We start from the raw sequence: 17,908 nt of genomic DNA, 5'->3' as shown, positions 1-17,908 counted from the left end.
CGTGTGGCTCCATGTGGCCATCACCGGCCTCCTTGTCAGATGGAAAAACAGAAACTCCTTCCAACTGTAAAAGGGGAGAAAATAGTACCAGCCCCAGGGATTATCTCAGGGACTGATGGACAAGTCCTTGCCTGGCAAGTGAGGTAAACAGAAGATGGTTTATTGTAAGGCTGAATTCTTCCAGGGCAAGCCCCAGCTTGCACCCCCAGGGCCTAGGAAGACATTTATGGGGCTGAAGTAGGGCTCAGGTCCCTCCCGTGGATGCTACCAAGCACCTCTGAGTTCAGGGCCTGAACCGTTCCCCCCTAGAGGTGCCTTCCTGTAGGCAAGGCCCCAGGCTGCAGGACCACTGAACAGGAGAAGAGAAATCCAAACTCTAGGCCTCATGTTAAATGCCAAGTCAGATCTCTGATTGGGCCCTGGGGGCAGGGAGGGGTGGGGAAGTTATAGAGGACTTTATTGTGACAACTGGAGAAAACTGAATAAAGCCTGTAGAGTTGATATTACTTTATCAACGTTAAATTTCTTGAGTGTGGTAACCATACAGTGGTTTTGTAGGAGAATGTCCTTGTTCTTAGGAAATGCACACTGAGTGTTTAGTGGCACATGTCTGCAACTGTCTCAAATGGTTCAGCAAAAATAAAAAGATAAAGCCAACGTAGCAAAACGTGAACAACTGTAGATCAAAGTGAAGGGTACATGGTGCTCGTTGTACCATTCTTGCAATTTTTCTGAAGTTTTAAAAGGTTTAAAAATAAAAAGTTGGTGGGGAAGGGGATTTCTCCCTCTGAAATACATATATATTATGTATAGAATCAGAAAGCAACAAAGCTGGGGATTCCCTGGTGGTCCAGTGGTTAGGAATCGGGGCTTTCACTTCGGTGGCCTGGATTCAATCCCTGGTCGGGGGAACTAAGATCCCGCAAACCATGCACGGGAAAACAAAACAAAAACAAAAAAACACAACAACAAAGCTATCTTTTTTTTTTTTTTTAAGTATTTAGGCTGCATGCGGTCTTAGTTGCAGGAGGCACGCCCGCATGCGGGATCTAGTTCCCCGACCAAGGATCGAACCTGGGCTCCCTGCACTGGGAGCACGGAGTCTTACCCACTGGACCACCAGGGAGGTCCCTGTGTTTTTTTTAATTTTTTTTTTGAAGGTTAAAAAAAGAAATAAATGTAATAGCTAGAATCAGCCCACCCAGGGAAAGGCCTCTCTTGTCTCCCCCCAGCCCCTCCCTGGCTTAAGAAGATGAGCTGGGAAGTTTCTGGACACCCAAGTCTTCATTGGGAGCACCCTGGGTGTGGTCTGAGGAGGTGGCCTCCAGAGGTGAAGGGTCCTGGCGAAGACTGCAGAACTGCCTTCCCCCCAGCCCCCCGCCGGATGCCTGGAACTCTCTACTCTGCTGGGGAGTGTGGATTAATCTGCCCCCGAGGAAGGAGTTTTGGGCCATAGCCATCAAAATTCCAAATGCCCAACCCTGTGACTCAGCCAGGCCACTTGTAAGCATTCCTCCCTGATTGGCTTGCTCATGTGCGAAATGACCCGCCCTTACCGTAGCCCTGTTTGTAACAGCAGAATGCCATGCAAAGGGACTGCCTGACAATATCCCCATATAACAAATACCACCTTGAAAGGGATGCTGACTTCCACTTCCGAGTGTAAAACAACCTCAAAGATAAGTGTTAAATTAAACAGCGGGGCGGGGAGTTGTTCTCGATCTGAGCTCTACCGCCCCCTAGGGGAAATTTGGGGAATCTATGAGGCCATTTGTGATTGTCACAAGATCAGAGCCCCTGGCATTTGATAGAGGTCAGGGCAGGGATGCTCAATGTCCTATCAAGCGTAGGACAGTCTGACATTAACAGGGATTTATCCCCGTACACCTCGCGGCTTTCCTCTGTCTTTCTGGACAACCACATACAGTCGTCCCTCGGTATTCATGACAAATCGGTTCCAGGAGCCCCTGCAGATACCAAAATCCGGGGATGCTCAAGTCCCTTACATAAAATGGCCTAGTACGGGGAATACAGTCGGCCCCTCTGTATCCGCGGGTTCCACATCTGCAGATTCGAGAAATCTGTTCATAATTATCCGACCTCGAAGCCAGCTCTATTTCACCCATATCTTTTTAAATGGTTTTATATTGATAATCTATAGAATTTCCCAGGAATAAAACTACCATGCAGTCTTCAGGAAGATGTGGCTTTGTCTCCGTTAGAACTTTACCAAGGATCATTCACCATTCAGAACATCTCATCCTGTTGGCCACCTGGCTGGTGTGAGCTGAGTTACTAACAAAATACTCCAGCGCTGAGCCTCCATTTCCGGTTCTCCATCGCCAGTGATTCATGGGCATCTGCAAGCTTCTGTTCTCTCGTGGAGTCAAGCCTGAGCTTTCACACACAGAAATACATATTATTTCATTCTAAATTACTTTCTTTTATTTTTCCTATTACAGTTTGAATTTAATACAGATTTTTAAAAACGTGCATAGGAAATTACACTCTCTGTGAATTTCACTTCGGAAAATTTATTGAAGGAGAGTTACAAACTATATTACCAAAAGAAGACTTTGGATCTGATTCTGTTGAGAACCTCATGAGCTCACCAAGCACCAGGGGTCCCATGTAGTGTCACTGCCTTCTGGGGCTGCAGGTTCTGCTTCTCAGTGTGCCTGAGGCTGCCTGGAGCATGTCAGCCTCCAGAAAAGCGTGGCCATGCCAGGGCTGAGCCCGTGTCTCAGTGACCCAAACTGAGGAGGAGCCATCCCAGCTGGGCCTGGACCAAAGGCCTGACCTGTGGTCGTCTCCCTCTCTCTCTCTCTCTCTCTCTCTCTTTTCGATTTACTGTTTCCCTCTCTTTTTCTCTTTTTAAAAATGTTTGAGTGTTGTATGCCAAATACCGTTGTAGGTACTGGGATATAGCAGGGAACAAGCCACACTGGGTCCCTGCTCACACTTTTTAGTGCAGGAGACACACACAAACAAGTAAATAAGACAATTGCAGACAGGAAGGACATCTGTGAAGGCACTAAAACAGGTCACGTGATGGAGAGGGCCTAAGACAGCCTAGAACAAGGGGGATGTGTGTGGGGGGGTCAGGAAACACTGATGGAGATTAACCCATAGTGAAGGCCAAGGGAGGGCCGAGCAGGCTGGGATGAAGGAAAGTGCTCAGATGAGAGCTGGGCACTCACACTGAAAGAAAATCTGGCATCGAAAAGAACAACTATGATGGTTACGAACACAGGCTCTGGACCAGACCTGTATTCAACTTCTGACTTCACACCTTTCCAACTACACAACCCCAGGAAAGTTGCTTAACCTCTTCCTTCTTTCATTGTAAGATGGGGATGATAACTGTACCTACCTCGCAAGCCTGTGTTAAAGATTAAAGGAGAGCTTAGTACAGAACCTGGCACGATGTGAGTCTCAATAAACATAAGCCAGACCTACTTTTTAAAACCATGGAAATCAAGTATACCAGCAACCATCCTAACGTAAGAAATTGAATTAAAGTCCCCTGATGTGCATTTGAGTACAGATTTCTCTGCTAACTTGTTGGGGGAATTTGCCTCTTTTCTGGGCCTTGCTCTCATCATTTTTGATGTCCAGGACTGCTGAGAGGTTTAAGATGACAGATGAGGCGTGTGAAGGAGGTTTGTGACCCGGAAAGCGTGCCCCCGGGTTGGGGGGGGGAAGTCCCCTCCTCCTGTCCCGCCCTACATGTAGCTGCTTCCTCTCTCTGTTTCTCCTTGGGCTCCTGGAGATGACTCTGACCTGACCTCTCTGAATTTTCTGGAGAAGACAGCTTCCTCACCTAAGCCCTGGCCCAGTGCTTCAGAGACAGATCATCAGATTAACAAGAGGAACCTCTTTGATGTCCTAAAAAGAACTCCTCCCATTTTATGTGCCACCTTACAAGATCTCTTTACATCCATCATCCCATGTGAACCTCTCATGACTGTGTAAGACGGCATGTGGGGGTTATCGTGGACCCATTTTACAGATGAGGAAACAATCTCAGAGGAGTTAAGTGACCTGTCCAAGTGATTCGAAGTGGGTGTCTCCTGACCCCTAGCGGGCCTGCCTGGAGAGGGGACAGGAGAGCTCAGGTGGGCTGGAAGGGCTGGGAGGGAGGACAAGGTGAGCTGGCGTCAGCGTCCAGTGGAGCCTGGCGATGTGGGCAAGCTCTGAGGTCTGATCTACTGGGACTCAGATACTGACGCCACTGCCTAGTAGCCGGATGACCCTGGACAAGACCCTTAGTGTCTCATACATCTGTGAGGTGGAGCTAACACTGCAGTGTTGTTAGAAGGACTCAGTGACGTGCAACAGAGGAGGCCGGCAAAACATGGTCCTGATTCTTCTCCTTTCCACTCCACGCCCTGCCCCCAAGTTCATTAACATTCCAGCCCTAACAGTCAACGAGACAACAGTGCCCACAGCCCAAGCTGTCCTCCCATTTCCGTGACCCAACCTGTCCACTTGCTGCCCTTGACAACGGCTAGGCTCCAACTCCTGGAGTCCACAGGCAATGCAGCAACCACTGAGGGGGCACAGCTGCCCCCAGGGCATTCCCAAGTTCAGAAAAAGGCACAGGGTGGGGAAAGTTTCTCCCTGTACCCACAGGGAGGTATGACACTGGCCAGACCACCATCGGGGCCCAGCCCCTCCCACGCCTTCCAGGGGGCGGACAGGGTGTTCTTAGATGTGGTGCAGGGCCAGCACCCTGAAGGACCTTCAGAAGGGTTTGGAGGATCTGAGCCCCTGTCTTGGGTTTGGCTGGATGTTTTCTTTTCCATTTGAGTGGCGTCAGATTTTACATCATTGATCTTGTAAATTTTAATAGGAAAATGAATTTTAGTCCTGAATAAATGTAGTTTAGTTGTCAAAATTCTCTCGATCGTAGGAGTAGTGGAGAAGGAGGTGACAGCTTATGAGGATCGACTATGAGCCTGGTACTCCTTTTTTTCTTGGCCGTGTGTGGCGTGTGGAATCTTAGCTCCCCAACCAGGGATCGAACCCGCGCCCCCTGCATTGGAAATGTGGAGTCTTAACTACTGGACCGCCAGGGAAGTCCCCTGAGCTTGGTACTTTACATACGTGTGCAAGCACATTCCATCCTCCTGAAACCCTGGCAGGTAATTATAATACAGCTACTCTATTTCACAGATCAAAAAAATAAGGCAGAGTCACCCAGCTGGGAAGAGGCCGAGCTGGAATTTGATATCAACAGGCAAAGACGAGGTCCCACCGCCCAGATGCCAGCCCACTGCCCAGGTTTCCAGGAAGGAGCTGGCTGCTGTCCTCCAGCGCCTGCCACCTGCCTGTCCCAGAGGCCCATCGGGCTTTCTGGAGACTCGCTGGGGTCAGTCCTTGCCTCTACCAGGAAGTTCTCCTCTGGATCACCCCACTGCTCTTAGAACGTAAGAAACTGAAAGTCTGATCTGGGAATGTGCCTTCCTCTCCCACAGAAGGCAGATGCTGACTCCACGTCTGGATGGGAGGAGAATTCAACCCAGCTCACCCTACCCTGTGTCTCCCTGCCCCGACCCCATCCCTGAGGGGTTGAGTCTTCCTCTGCCCCCTCTGCCCTGGTCTGGCTGAGGGGTCCTGATGTTTTCGGTCTGATGGGGTGCCCTTCTCAGGAGTCTGAAATGGACCAGGTGCAAATAGACCCTCCTGGACAGGGTTCTGGACCCTGGGCCAGAAGGATGCCATGGGGTGCAGCCACGTGGGGGGTCCAGGTGGACTTCTGGGAAGAGAGATACATGGGCCACGGCTCGAGAGGAGAGGGTGAGGTGGGCTGAGGGGTGGGTGGGCAGTCTCCCAGGCTAAGGTATGTGTGAGGGGGAGCTGGGGAGGGCCCAAGGGGAGGAATCACCACAACCAACGGTGGCAGCTTCGTTAATTGAGCTTAGGCCCTGAGCTGAGGGCTCTGCGGGCATCATCTCATTCCCGAGGGAAGCGCCTTATTGTCGTGTCCTCAACGTAAAGACCAGGATGCTGAGGCAGAGAGGTGTCAAGTCACATAGCTTGTAAGAGGGAAGGGGACCGGAGAGGAGTTTCCTCGCTGGGCGCTAGGTTCCTCGTTGCATAGAAAGGGGGTTCAGCGAGATGAGGGGCTCTCAGACCTGCACATCAGGATCCCTGAAGCTCCCTCCATGACAGGGCAAAGCCAAGTAATCCACTTCCCCTACCTGCCTTCCCCCTTCTCCCCTCTCTTCCCTCCCGCTGAACCCCTACCCTGCATCCTGCACCCCACAGTTGGATTTAAAGATACCATCCAGCATCAGTCTACCTGCACCCGGGGCCAGGTGGAGTCGCCACAGCTCAGTGTAGACTCTGAATCTCCCAGCGGACAGACAGCAAGGCAGTGCTCACCCACTGGATGAACACACTGAGGCCAAAGGCGAATTAAGAATTCACATGCAAGCACACAAGGGACAGTCACAGAAGAAACGGTTAAAGGGTTTGGAAGTGGAAGCCTGGTGCAGGAAAAGAGAGAGGATGAGTGCTGCTTTGTGTTGGGACTTCCCTGGTGGTCCAGTGGTTAGGACTCCGAGCTTCCACTGCAGGGGGCACAGATTCCATCCCTGGTCAGGGAACTAAGATCCCGCATGCCATGCAGCACAGCCAAAAAAAAAGAAAGAGTGCTGCTTTGTGTTATAACTTGACTAAAATTTATTTGCACGGTATACTTTGTTAAAAATAGTAATTGATTAAAAAACAACAAGGGAAGTGGCCTGCCCACTGGCACTGGGCAAGTTCACGGCCTATGCTAGGTCAGGAATCCAGGTCTGGTACCTCTGTTGCCAAATATCCCACCACAGCCTCGGGCCTGGGTACTGGCCTGCTCCTGCCTCCCCTCCCCCACACCTACCCAGGCAGGCTGGAGGGCCAAGCAGAGCCCCACAGACACCAGTCAGGTGCCCGATGAGGAGGGCAGGCGCCTGAGCAAGTGGGGCAACAATTACTCACCCTAAGGTGACTCAGGCAGGATGGGGAAGGAAGGAGTAGGTGTGTTTGAGGCAGGGGCTGTTTCTGTGCCCTCACTCCAACCTTAGTGTTCAGGGCTGCCAGATTTAGGAAATAAAAATATAAGATGCCCTGTTAAATTTGAGTTTCAGATACACAAGGAATAATTTTTTTTTTTCTTTTTGGCCACACTGCACAGCTTGAGGAGATGATCGCAGTTCCCCAACCAGGGATTGAACCCGGGCCCTGGCAGTGAGAGTCCGGATCCTAACCACTAGGTCACCAGGGAACTCCCAGGGATTAATTTTTAATTGAAGGTATGTGTCAAATATTGCATGGGACATAATTATGCTTTAAAAATTTGTCTTTATTTGAAATTCAAATTTAACTGGGCATCTGATGTTTTATCGGGCAATTCAAGATCTTGGGGGGAAAGGCCCCTGGCCCTGGGGCAGCTGTGACTCTTCTATGAGAGCAGGACTGGAAGACTGAATGAAGAAAACCCTGAAGGGGTGATGGGAAGAACTGGGGAGAGGCTGAAAGAAGCAGAAAGAGGGAGAGAGAGGGAAGCTGTCCAACCCTGACCTTGAGGAACCTCTTAGCCAGTCACATCCGGGGTTCTCTTCATGTCAGGCCTCTCAGTGGAATCTCCTATCACTGTGGTGCCCCAGTCCAGGGCAGTGCTGGCATCCGAGGTGGGACCACAGCAGGAATTGTCACAGACCAGGAAGAACATATTTCTAACTTCTTAAGCAAGTGTGGGCTGCGGGAAGGCAGAAGCCACAAAGGAAAAGATCGATTGCTAGATTTCAGATGACATAACCACACGACTTCTGACCACAAAAGATACCATTAACAAAGATAAAAGACAGATGACAGATTGGGAGGAAATATCTGCAACACATATAATATCCAGACTATATAAAGAGCTCCCGCAGTTCAACAAGAAAAAGAAACACGGGAGAAAAATGAACAAGGGATAATGTGATGGTTAGTTGTTTTTGTTATTGAACTATAGTTGAATGTACTGTATCAACTATACAATATCATGTAAGTTACAGGTGTACAACGTAGTTTTTAGAAGTTATACTTCACTTATAGTTATTATAAAACATTGGCTATATTTCCCGTGTTTTACAATATATTCTTGTAGCTTATTGTATATATAATAGCCTGTACCTCTTAATCCCCTATATTGCCCCTCCCCCATTCCTCTCTCCACTCATAACCACTAGTTTGTTCTCTACATCTGTGAGTTTGTTGTGTGATGATTAGTTTTACGTGTCAACTTGGCAGGTGTTTTTGGATGAGATTAACATCTAAATCACTGAATTCTGGCTAAAGCAAATTGCCCTCCATAATGCAGGTGGGCCTCATCTAATCAGTTGAAGGCCTGAATTGAACAAAAAGACTGGCCTGTCCGGGCAAGAGGAAATTCTCTGGCAACTGTCTTTGGACTTTCATCTGCACCATCGGCTCTCCTAAATCTCCAGCCTGCTGGCTCACACTGCAGATTTTGGACTTACTAGCTTCCATAGTCATGTCAGCCAATCCTTTTTAATAAATCTTTTTCTATATACACATCAACAGGTTCTGTTTCTTTGGAGAACCCTGACTAATACGGATAAGAACAGGCATTTCACAGAAGAAATACATATGCAGAATAAACGTACACAAAAATGCTCAGCTTCCCTTGAGATCAAGGAAATGCAGATAAAACAACCATGAAATATCTTCTGTCATTAGAATGGCAAAATTTTTTTGAACTGGCATATCCAACGTTAGTGAGTATATGGGAAATAAGTTCCCCCAAATATTGAGCCTGGGAGTGTAAAATGGAAAAATGTTAAGGCAATTTGGTATTAATATTTCAACATACCTTTTACCCAGCAATGTTACTTTCAGGAATTTAACCCCCATATGTGCACTCAGAGACATGTTCAGAAATATTCGTTGCCTAATTATTTGTAACTGCAAAAACTGGAAACACATAAAAGTCCATTAAATGAGACTGGTAAAGGGAATTCCCTGGTGGTCCAGTGGTTAGGACTCTGAGCTTCCATTGCAGGGGGCACGGGTTTGATCGCTGGTAGGGAAACTAAGATCCCACAAGCTGCACAGCGTGGCCAAAAAAAAAAAAAAGAGACTGGTTAAGTAAACATGTAACACCTATAGTGTGGAATACTTGGCAACTGTCAAAAAGAAACTGATAAATAAATCAAGACAGCCCATATTCATGAATAGGAAGACAATATTGTTAAGAAGGTAATACACCCCAAATATTGATTCAGTGCATTCTCTATCAAACCGTCAGCTGTCTTTGCAGAAACTGATCCTAAAATTCACATAGAAATTCAGGGGACCTAGAATAGCCAAAACAATCCTGAAAAAGAAATTAGAGGACTCCCACTTCCCCTATTTCAAAATTTGCTAAAAAGCTATAGTAATTAAGACAGTGTGATACTGGCCTTAAGAATGGACACATATATCAGTGGAATAGAATTGAGAGTCCAGAGTCCAGTCCTCACATTTACATTCAGTTGATTCTATCAAAATCTTCTCTACCCAGACTCCCACCACCCTTGAGTTTGGCTATTTGTCCCCAACCCCAGCCTCACCCCCAGCTCAAGCTCTTTGCTTAACCTGCAGTGCTCCCCAGCCACTCGGCACAACCAAACGCGGCCCTTCCTCCAAGACCCGGCACCAGGCTTCCTCTGGGCCTCTCATCTCTCCTGGTGCATCTCCCATCAACCATCTCTGCCGGGGAAAGACCCCTTGGCACTGAGCAGTCTAGCTCCTGCTGCTGGTGAATCTGTTCCGTGTGGTATATTTTCTCTCCTCACCGGCATGTCAATTCCAGAAAGGTAGGGCCAACCGAAACTAGGAAGCCACTTGTGCTATGCACGCACAGCCAGCCCAGCCTGGTGCCACACACCCAGCAGCTCCTCAAGTCCACTCCATTGAACCTGGCACTCAATCCCTGCCCAAGGCTGCCTTTCCCATCTGGTTTCCTAATGCTCTTCTCATTACCCCCTATCTAGCCACTTCTCCAACCCCTCCCCACTTGACAGTTTAAATCCTCCCAGCCTCAGCTCAAAAATGTGCCCCCACGGGGCTTCCCTGGTGGCGCAGTGGTTGAGAGTCCGCCTGCCGATGCAAGGGACACGGGTTCGTGCCCCCGTCACCCCACCCCCTGCTGTGAGCCCCTTGAGGAAGGGGCTTGAGGGCTGTTTATCCTTGCCCTCACTACTCCTTCACTCCCCTTTGGGGCCCGGCTGCCCAGCATTAAATCTGAGTTGGTTGACTAGAACAGAAATAGGATGCACAAATGTTCCAAATCCAAGAGACATCCTGTAAATGCTCTTGTACGCACCCTCTAAGGGACAGCTCTTGGCTCTCAATGTCCCCTGACAGGAGCTGGCCCATCTCGGGATGGGGCTGCAGGAGGCAGCGAGGCGGGCACCAGCAGGCAGGCTTAGCCGGCGACGGCATCACATGATTGCCTAATCACATGATCCCTAGAAATGGGGGGTTGGGGAGAGAGAGGAAGGGAGGGAGGAGAGTGAATTGAGTAGGAAAAGCAGCACAGCCTCCCAGGTTGGCCCCGCCTTTACGTCGACGAGGAGCCAATGGGAGTGCGACAGCCCGGACACCTGGCCAATGGAAACAGAGGTGGGTGGGCCAACGCGCCGAGGGGGCCAAGTTGGTGAGCTGCCCGGTTGCTGCTCCCCAGGGATCGCCGACCCCGACGCAGGTAAGGAGGGTGGCTGCGTAGACCTCTCGCTTGCTCCTTCCCAGGGGCCCAGCCGGGAGGAGGTGGGGGCTTCAGGCTCCTCTGTAGTTTCATCAGGGAGACAATAAAAGACTCCCTTAGAGAAACTCCGATGCACTGGAAGGGGTTTTATGGGTGGTGGGAATAAGCAGTAACTGCAGTGACCCCCATTAGAAGGGGCTTTCTCCCTCTCCAGCACCCCTGGGGCCTGCAGCCCCTTCCCCCAGAGCAGAGACTACTCCGTTCTGGAGCCGACTCCGCCCCCGTCGGCAGGTGCTGGTGCGGGTGGGTAGTCCCCGCGGCGGCCGGGAGCCGGCGAGGCGCCCGCCCATGGTCCCCGAGCTCGGAGGGCTGGGAGCGGGGCTTGAGACGCTGGCCTCCTCGAAGACAGTAGGGACTTGGGAGTGGTGACTGAACCCCTGGGTTGTGTCTGGCTCTCTCTCACTTCCTCTCGCGGGGGTGGGGGTGGGACGAGCTAACTTCCGCCTCCCCCTGCCACTTTTTCCTGCTCTCTTGCTGCTGGGTTGGCTCACCTTTTGGGAATCTCTCTCTCCTGACACTCGGAGTTGGGGGTTGCCCCCTAGTGGAAGATGACGGAGCTGGGGCCTTGAAGAGGTTCCTGTCCCTCTCTGCGGTGGCAGTGTAGGGTGGGGAGGAGGAGAGAGGCCACCACTTGGAACCCTGCTGAGAGGACTTGGGTCCCCTCCTCCCCCATCCCTGGTCCTGAGTGTGTTTGGGCGCGTGCATGCACGTATATTCGGTAGAAGCATACACTCTACTCACAGGAAGGAGAATATATGTAAATGAATCACTAGGGCGCTGAGCAGTCTGAGATGTGTGCAGACAGGCACTCCTACAGCGGCCAGCTGTAGATGCCTTGCAGGGTGGGGGGCTGTGGGCATCGGTGTAGAGGGTGAAAGGGGCCGCAGTCCAGGACCAGTCTTCTTCAGCCTTACCTGGCCAGGAGATGGCCTCCTGGGGATGGTCTTTGAGCTGGAGAGGGGGCACTGAGGAAAACCAGGTGAGGGAGAGAGGATGTGAGTGACTGGGTGTGTGCGATTCCCTGCCATACAAAGTGTACAGTGTCCACACACAGACTAATGGGGAACTGAGGCCCAAAGACAGGGAGCAACTTCTGGGGCTCTCATAGTCAACGGTGGCAGTTCTAGGACTAGGACCCATGTGCAGTATCCAGGCAGCCCCGTACTCTGTGTTTCTGTCCTGGCCTGGCCCACCTGTCCAGGAAGCGCTTCTGTCCCTCTTCTCAGCTTGGACCCCAGGCCTCTGTCCTCCTGGGGTTTGGGGTCCCATTCCCAGGCACTACCCATGGTCCACTTGTGAAATGAACCCAGGTCCAGTGTAGTCTGGAGCCATCAAAGCCTGTCATCTCTATGTCTTGATATATGACAGGGGGGAGTTACTTCACATCTCTGAGCCTCAGTCTCCTCCTTTGAAAAGTAAAGGTAATAATTTCTACTTTGGACAGTTGTTGCAAAGAAGAAAGAAAATAATGTAGAGTGTTGTCACTGGCTCCTAAGAGGCTCAACGAACATGACTGTTTTGGCCCCTCTAGGCAGAGTAACATCTCCCGGGCCCACCCCATTGAGCTAGCAGGGCTGGCTGAGCTTGGGGGAAGAGTTGTTTAAGAAGTGAAAGCCTGCTCCCTTCCAGAGACCGAGGCTTACTTCCCTCTAATGATGCAGATCGGCAGCCCAGTGGGCACATGTGGTCTCCCCACATGCAGCTGGGTTTCGGCTCCAGGGCAGGGAGAGGTGGGGGGAAGGGAAGGGGGTATGTTTGGGGATTCTGAAAGGGCCTGGTGGTACTGGGGGGGCCCTTAGAACACAGGTGTCCCAAAGGTTGACTCAGCCTGTGTATCCCCTTCCTTGGGTGGGGAGGCGACAGTCAGTGGGCAGGTGGTGGCTGGCCTCTGGGGAAGGCAGCCCAGACTCCACCGGCACCCTACTTCCTTTTTCACAACTTTCTCAACCCCGTGGTTGCCAATGTCATCAAGTGTCCTCCCCTCCCCTTCCCCCGCCAACAGGCCTTAGCAGGGTGCAGGTGTGAGCACAGCATCGGGCATCTAGAGGGGCTGGCTCGGGAAGTGGAACCCTGGCTTTTCTTCAAGGAGAGACTCCCTCCTTGCACCCCATCCCTGTCCTCTCATGGCTACTGATGCCTTCCGCACCCCTCGGAGGTGGTCCACGTCCCCACAGATCAGACCCACAAAACCTCCTGACTCTCACATACCCACGTCTCTACACACTCAGCCACAGAGACTCAGGTGTTAGGCCGCATGTGGGGACACAGATTCACACCCGTGCTCATGCCAGCATTCATGCTCATGGGTGTACACGCGCCGGTGCACGTGTGACACCCACACAGGACACACGTAGGAAACTGAATCTCAGGCCCCGCATCCTTCTTCCTGTCTGGACAGGGTGTGGCTGGGGAGGCTCAGCTAGGCCTGGGCCTGGGGCGGGGGGAGTGACTGGGCCCAGAATCGAGGGTGGCCTGGGCTTCAGCTGGTTGCCGAATGCCTCTAGGGATTTTGCAGGTGGACCATGTGGACTCTGGTGAGCTGGGTGGCCTTAGTGACAGGGCTGGTGGCTGGAACACAGTGCCCAGACGGTCAACTCTGCCCTGTGGCCTGCTGCCTAGACCTGAGAGGAGCTACCTACAGCTGCTGCAATCCCGTTCCGGTGAGTGCCCTTCGGCCCAGGCAAGAGCTAGCAGCCTGGGATTTCCCAAAGGTTCATCTTGGATTGGCCAGAGGAGGGGGCCGGGCTCGGGTCCTTCGGTTTATCCCTTCCTCTCGCTTCCCAGGACAAGTGGCCCACGGCGCTGAGCCGGCATCTGGGCACACGGTGCCAGACCGACGCCCATTGCTCGCCTGGCTACTCCTGCGTCCTCACTGTCTCGGGGACCTCCAGCTGCTGCCCGTTCCCAGAGGTGAGGGTGCCATTAGGTCGATGGAGGGCTTGGGTCTGCGTTTACACTTTTCCTGCACCCTCTTCCCACCCTCAGGGAAATGGGCCTAGCCAACGAAGGCATCTCTGTGACCCACAGGCCGTGTCATGCGGGGATGGCCACCACTGCTGCCCCCAGGGCTTCCACTGCAGTGCTGACGGGCGGTCCTGCTTCCAAAGATCAGGTGAGCCAGATGGGCAGCACATAGAGCCCGGAGCACCCAGGAGTGCAGCCAGCTGGGTGACCTTGATTCCTGCCCTCGTGTCCTCATTCACGTGACATCTATACTAAGCAGCCCCCCTGCTCTGGAGAGAGGGGCAGCACGGGGGCGAGGAGGGGTCAGGAGAGAATGTAAGACTCCAGACCCACGGCCAAGCATTGTGTGGGTGGGGAGAGGCCAAGCTGGCCTGGTTTAAGGCCTACCCAGTCAGTGGATGCCTCTGCCCTGTGCCATATTGCTGGGGCAAGGACTGGCTTGGGGGACAGTGGGTTAGGAAAGCCTGGGGGAGCCCTGAGCCCTAGTGCCAGCCCCCGAATCCTCCTGTAGCTGGGCCTGCAGGATCTGGTGCCAGCAGCTCCTTGAGTGGTGGGAGGAATGACCTTCACTGACTGGGTGGAATCCTGGGTCATCCCGTCCACAGATACCAAGACCTTGGGTGCCGTCCAGTGCCCCGACAGACAGTTCGAATGCCCCAACTCCTCCACATGCTGCAGTATGCCTGATGGCTCATGGGGATGCTGCCCCATGCCCCAGGTACAAGTTTGGGAAGATGGGGGGAGGGAGGAGGGCAGTGGGGGCAGAGGAAGGGCTGGAGGGAGCAAAGACATAGTCAGGGCCATCTCTTCTCAGGCTTCTTGCTGTGAAGACAAGGTGCACTGCTGCCCTCATGGCACCTCCTGTGACCTGGCTCGTGGCCTCTGCCTCACGGCCACAGGCACCCACCCCCTGGCAAAGAAGATCCCTGCCCAAAAGACTAAAAGGCCAGGTAAGGAGGTGGGAGAGTGTCGGGGTGTGAGCTGGGAGCGAGGAGAGGCCTCATCTAACTCCTAGCTGGGGAGACATTCCCCTCCACCCTGGCTGCCCCTCACCTTTCTCTCTCCTTCCAGTGGTCTTGTGCCCAGATGCACAGTCCCAGTGCCCTGATGGTTCTACCTGCTGCAAGCTGCCCAGTGGAAAGTATGGCTGCTGCCCGATGCCCAGTGTGAGTGAGGGGCTGTAGCCAGTTGGGCTGTGCGTCCACAGCCATCTGGCCTGGACACCTACCTACCAGGCAGGGACTCCAAGGGGTGGGGCTAGCTGGCTGGTGGCTGGCTGGGAGCCTGGCTGCTCAGGACTCATGCCACCCCCTAGTGGGGGATTGGGGCAGTGCCAGCTGTCGGCCTGGCTGCTCCCTGAGCTCTAGGGAGACTGGAAATCCCAAAGACCACTTCGCCCTCACCCAGGCCATCTGCTGCTCCGACCACCTGCACTGCTGCCCCCAGGACACTGTGTGTGACCTGATCCAGAGTAAGTGCCTCTCCAAGGAGAACGCTACGGACCTCCTCATCAAGCTGCCCGCACACACAGGTACCGGGGGAGGCGGCAGACGCCGCCATTCCACCTGCACCATGAGGAGTGAGCAGAAATGGGGCTGGGGACTGATGGCCGCACGGAGGGGCCAGGGCAGGGACAGCCCCCTTTCGTCCACATTGGGCCTCGCCTTAGGATCACTGCCGGGGTGGCCTGAGCGGTACCCTCCATCCTTCACATCCGGTTCTAGCTGTGGGACTGACAAAGGGAGGGCACCCCCGAGGGTTCCCAGCGCCACTGCCGACCCATCCTCCTTGCCTGCCTCACAGTCCGGGAGGTGAAGTGTGACATGGAGGTGAGCTGCCCCGACGACTACACCTGCTGCCGCCTGCTGTCCGGGGCCTGGGGCTGCTGCCCTTTTGCCCAGGTACCGAGGAGCGGTGAGTGGCCTGGGCTGAGCAGAGGGTGGCAGCCAGCTAGGCCCCCCAGGCCCACCGTCCCCTCTCCCTCCACCCTAGGCTGTGTGCTGTGAGGACCACGTGCACTGCTGCCCGGCCGGGTTTAGGTGTGACACAGAGAAGGGTACCTGTGAACAGGGGGCCCGCCGGGTGCCCTGGATGAGGAAGGCCCCAGCCCACGTCAGCCTGCCGGACCCCCGAGCCGTGGAGAATGATGTCCCCTGTGATAACGTCACCAGCTGTCCCTCCTCCAATACCTGTTGTCGACTCACGTCTGGGGAGTGGGGCTGCTGTCCTGTCCCAGAGGTGCACGGAAAGGGGGAGAGTATTGGGGGGAGGGACGGTGTCTTGGCCTGAGCACATGGCCAGGCTCCTGTTGCCTCGCTCTCCTGCCTGGCCCACGGCACCAGCTCAGTCAGTCATTCCCAGCTGGAGGAGCTGTGAGCAGGAGAGGCAGAGTGGAGGCAGCGGCGGCTCAGCGCTCCGTCCCGTAGTGGCTTCCTAGACCACCCTTTTCTGCCACCTCCCCAGGCTGTCTGCTGCCGCCAGGGCTACACGTGTTTGGCTGGGGGGCACTGTAAGAGAGGGAACAAGGTGGTGACCGGACTGGCCAAGTTGCCTGCCCGCCGGGCTTCCCTGTCCCACTCCAGAGACATGGGCTGTGACCAGCACACCAGCTGCCCGGTGGGGCAGACGTGCTGCCCGAGCCTGAGCGGGGCCTGGGCCTGCTGCCAGTTGCCACACGTGAGTGCCCACCTGCCTGCTTCCGGACAGGACAGGGGAGTCCAGTCCCAGGTGGGGGGACGTTAGGTGGTCGAGAGTGTAATGCCCCTTTGTCCCCCAGGCCGTGTGCTGTGAGGACCGCCAGCACTGCTGCCCGGCTGGGTACACCTGCAACGTGAAGGCCCGATCCTGCGAGAAGGAGGTGGACTCTTCCCGCCCTGCTGCCCACCTGGACCGCGGCCGGCACGTGGGTGTGGGGAACGTGGACTGTGGGGAGAGGCACTTCTGCCACGATAACCAAACCTGCTGCCGAGACAGCCGAGGGGGCTGGGCCTGCTGTCCCTACCGCCAGGTCAGTGCCACCCCCCGCCCTGGGGCCGGGTGTGGGCCTGGGCCGGGTCCTGCCACGCGCAACTCTTACCCCCCCACTCCCACCATCCAGGGCACGTGTTGTGCGGACAGGCGTCACTGCTGTCCCTCTGGCTTCCGCTGTGGGGCCAAGGGCACCAAGTGTTTGCTCCGGGAAGCCCTCCGCTGGGACGCTCCTCAGAGGGACCCGGCCCCGAGGCAGCTGCTGTGAGGAGGGACTGAGGACTGAAGACACTCCGCGGCCTTTGGGACCCTGCTCAGAGGGTGCCCACTGCTCAGGCCTCCCCAGCACCTCTCCGCCGCCACAGTCTCCCAGACCCCCATTTCTGAGTACCCCTGTCACCCTGGGAGGCGGGGCCTCAGTCTAAGGCCCTCCCTATCCCAACGAGGGCTGTGGCAAAAGCCACGTTTCCAGCTGCCATCCCCTCCTCCCATTTCCGTGGACCCTGTGGCCAGGTGCTGTTCCCTATCCACAGGTGTGCGTGTGTGTGTGTGTGTGTGTGTGTGTGTGCGCGCACGCTGCAGTAAAGTTTGTACACTTTCTTAACAGTGTCTGATTTGGCCACCCTGCCTGCCCCCCCCAGGGGGCCCTGGAGCCAGGGCCCCCATCCAGTGTCCACATTTCCCCCCCCTCACAGAAAGACACACAGAAGTTTATCTCACCAGTTTTATATTTGCTGTTGCCCACAGCGATCCCATCACATTATCCCCTAGTCCCCAGAGCCACCCCAGCCTCCAGCCCTGTGACATCGTAGCCCAGAGGTGGGCTAGTCCGCAAGCGGCACCCCCTCCCCTCCCAGGGGTCCACTAGAACGCCCCTCCCTTCCCAGCCCTCACACTAGCAGCTGAGGCCCAGGTGCCCCTCCTGCTTTCCCACAATAGAGCTTTCTATGTACAGCCACGTTTATACAGGCACTGCTTCCCCCCCACCCAGCCCTCCTTCCCAGCACCTCCCGTCGGGGGTCTGGACCCCTCCCACCTCCCACTCGGAGGCAGACACGGGTCCCTCCCAAGACATTACCCAGCACATACCACCGGACAGCTCCGCAGGCCCCCGGGCATCTTTCCAGGCCGGGGCTGGGGGCTAAGGGCGAGGGGCCCCGCGGCCCCCCGGAGCACGCA

The 17,908-nt window shown here is 54.4% G+C and overlaps 2 protein-coding genes across 4 annotated transcripts in view; one reads left to right on the top strand and one right to left on the bottom strand.

The window, feature by feature from the left end:
- The first annotated feature begins 10,603 nt into the window (after positions 1–10,603).
- Positions 10,604–17,333, top strand: GRN (granulin precursor). 3 transcript variants are annotated; one of them, XM_024761150.1, is made up of 13 exons: positions 10,604–10,738; positions 13,314–13,458; positions 13,583–13,708; positions 13,826–13,910; positions 14,368–14,480; positions 14,577–14,712; positions 14,834–14,928; positions 15,170–15,293; positions 15,566–15,663; positions 15,755–16,000; positions 16,226–16,438; positions 16,539–16,769; positions 16,860–17,333. In XM_024761150.1, the coding sequence occupies exons 2-13, from the start codon at positions 13,321–13,323 to the stop codon at positions 16,995–16,997; spliced, it is 1,743 nt and encodes a 580-aa protein (XP_024616918.1). In that variant the 5' UTR covers positions 10,604–10,738; positions 13,314–13,320; the 3' UTR covers positions 16,998–17,333. The 3 variants fall into 3 exon arrangements, with proteins under 3 accessions (XP_024616918.1, XP_024616917.1, XP_024616919.1); XM_024761149.1 differs by having other exon boundaries at positions 10,659–10,738; positions 13,303–13,458; XM_024761151.1 differs by lacking the exon at positions 16,226–16,438 and having other exon boundaries at positions 10,659–10,738; positions 13,303–13,458.
- A 470-nt stretch (positions 17,334–17,803) lies between these two features.
- Positions 17,804–17,908, bottom strand: part of FAM171A2 (family with sequence similarity 171 member A2) — an 8,712-nt gene continuing 8,607 nt past the window's right edge. Inside the window, exon 13 of the mRNA XM_024760781.1 lies at positions 17,804–17,870. Coding sequence (XP_024616549.1) covers positions 17,804–17,870 — 67 coding nt within the window. The remainder of the gene's footprint in view (positions 17,871–17,908) is intronic.

The sequence above is a fragment of the Neophocaena asiaeorientalis genome, unplaced genomic scaffold (assembly GCF_003031525.2).
Source record: "Neophocaena asiaeorientalis asiaeorientalis breed wild unplaced genomic scaffold, Neophocaena_asiaeorientalis_V1.1 scaffold30, whole genome shotgun sequence".
NCBI lineage: Eukaryota > Metazoa > Chordata > Mammalia > Artiodactyla > Phocoenidae > Neophocaena > Neophocaena asiaeorientalis.
Note: the sequence above shows the minus strand (reverse complement) of the source record. Positions and strands in the feature narration are given on the sequence as shown.

Coding starts and splice junctions, on each gene's coding strand:
- GRN (XM_024761150.1), top strand. CDS start 13,321: ATGTGGACTCTGGTGAGCTGGGTGGCCTTAGTGACAGGGCTGGTGGCT. Junction 13,459..13,582: donor GCTGCTGCAATCCCGTTCCG/GTGAGTGCCCTT, acceptor CTCGCTTCCCAG/GACAAGTGGCCCACGGCGCT. Junction 14,929..15,169: donor GCTGCTGCCCGATGCCCAGT/GTGAGTGAGGGG, acceptor GCCCTCACCCAG/GCCATCTGCTGCTCCGACCA.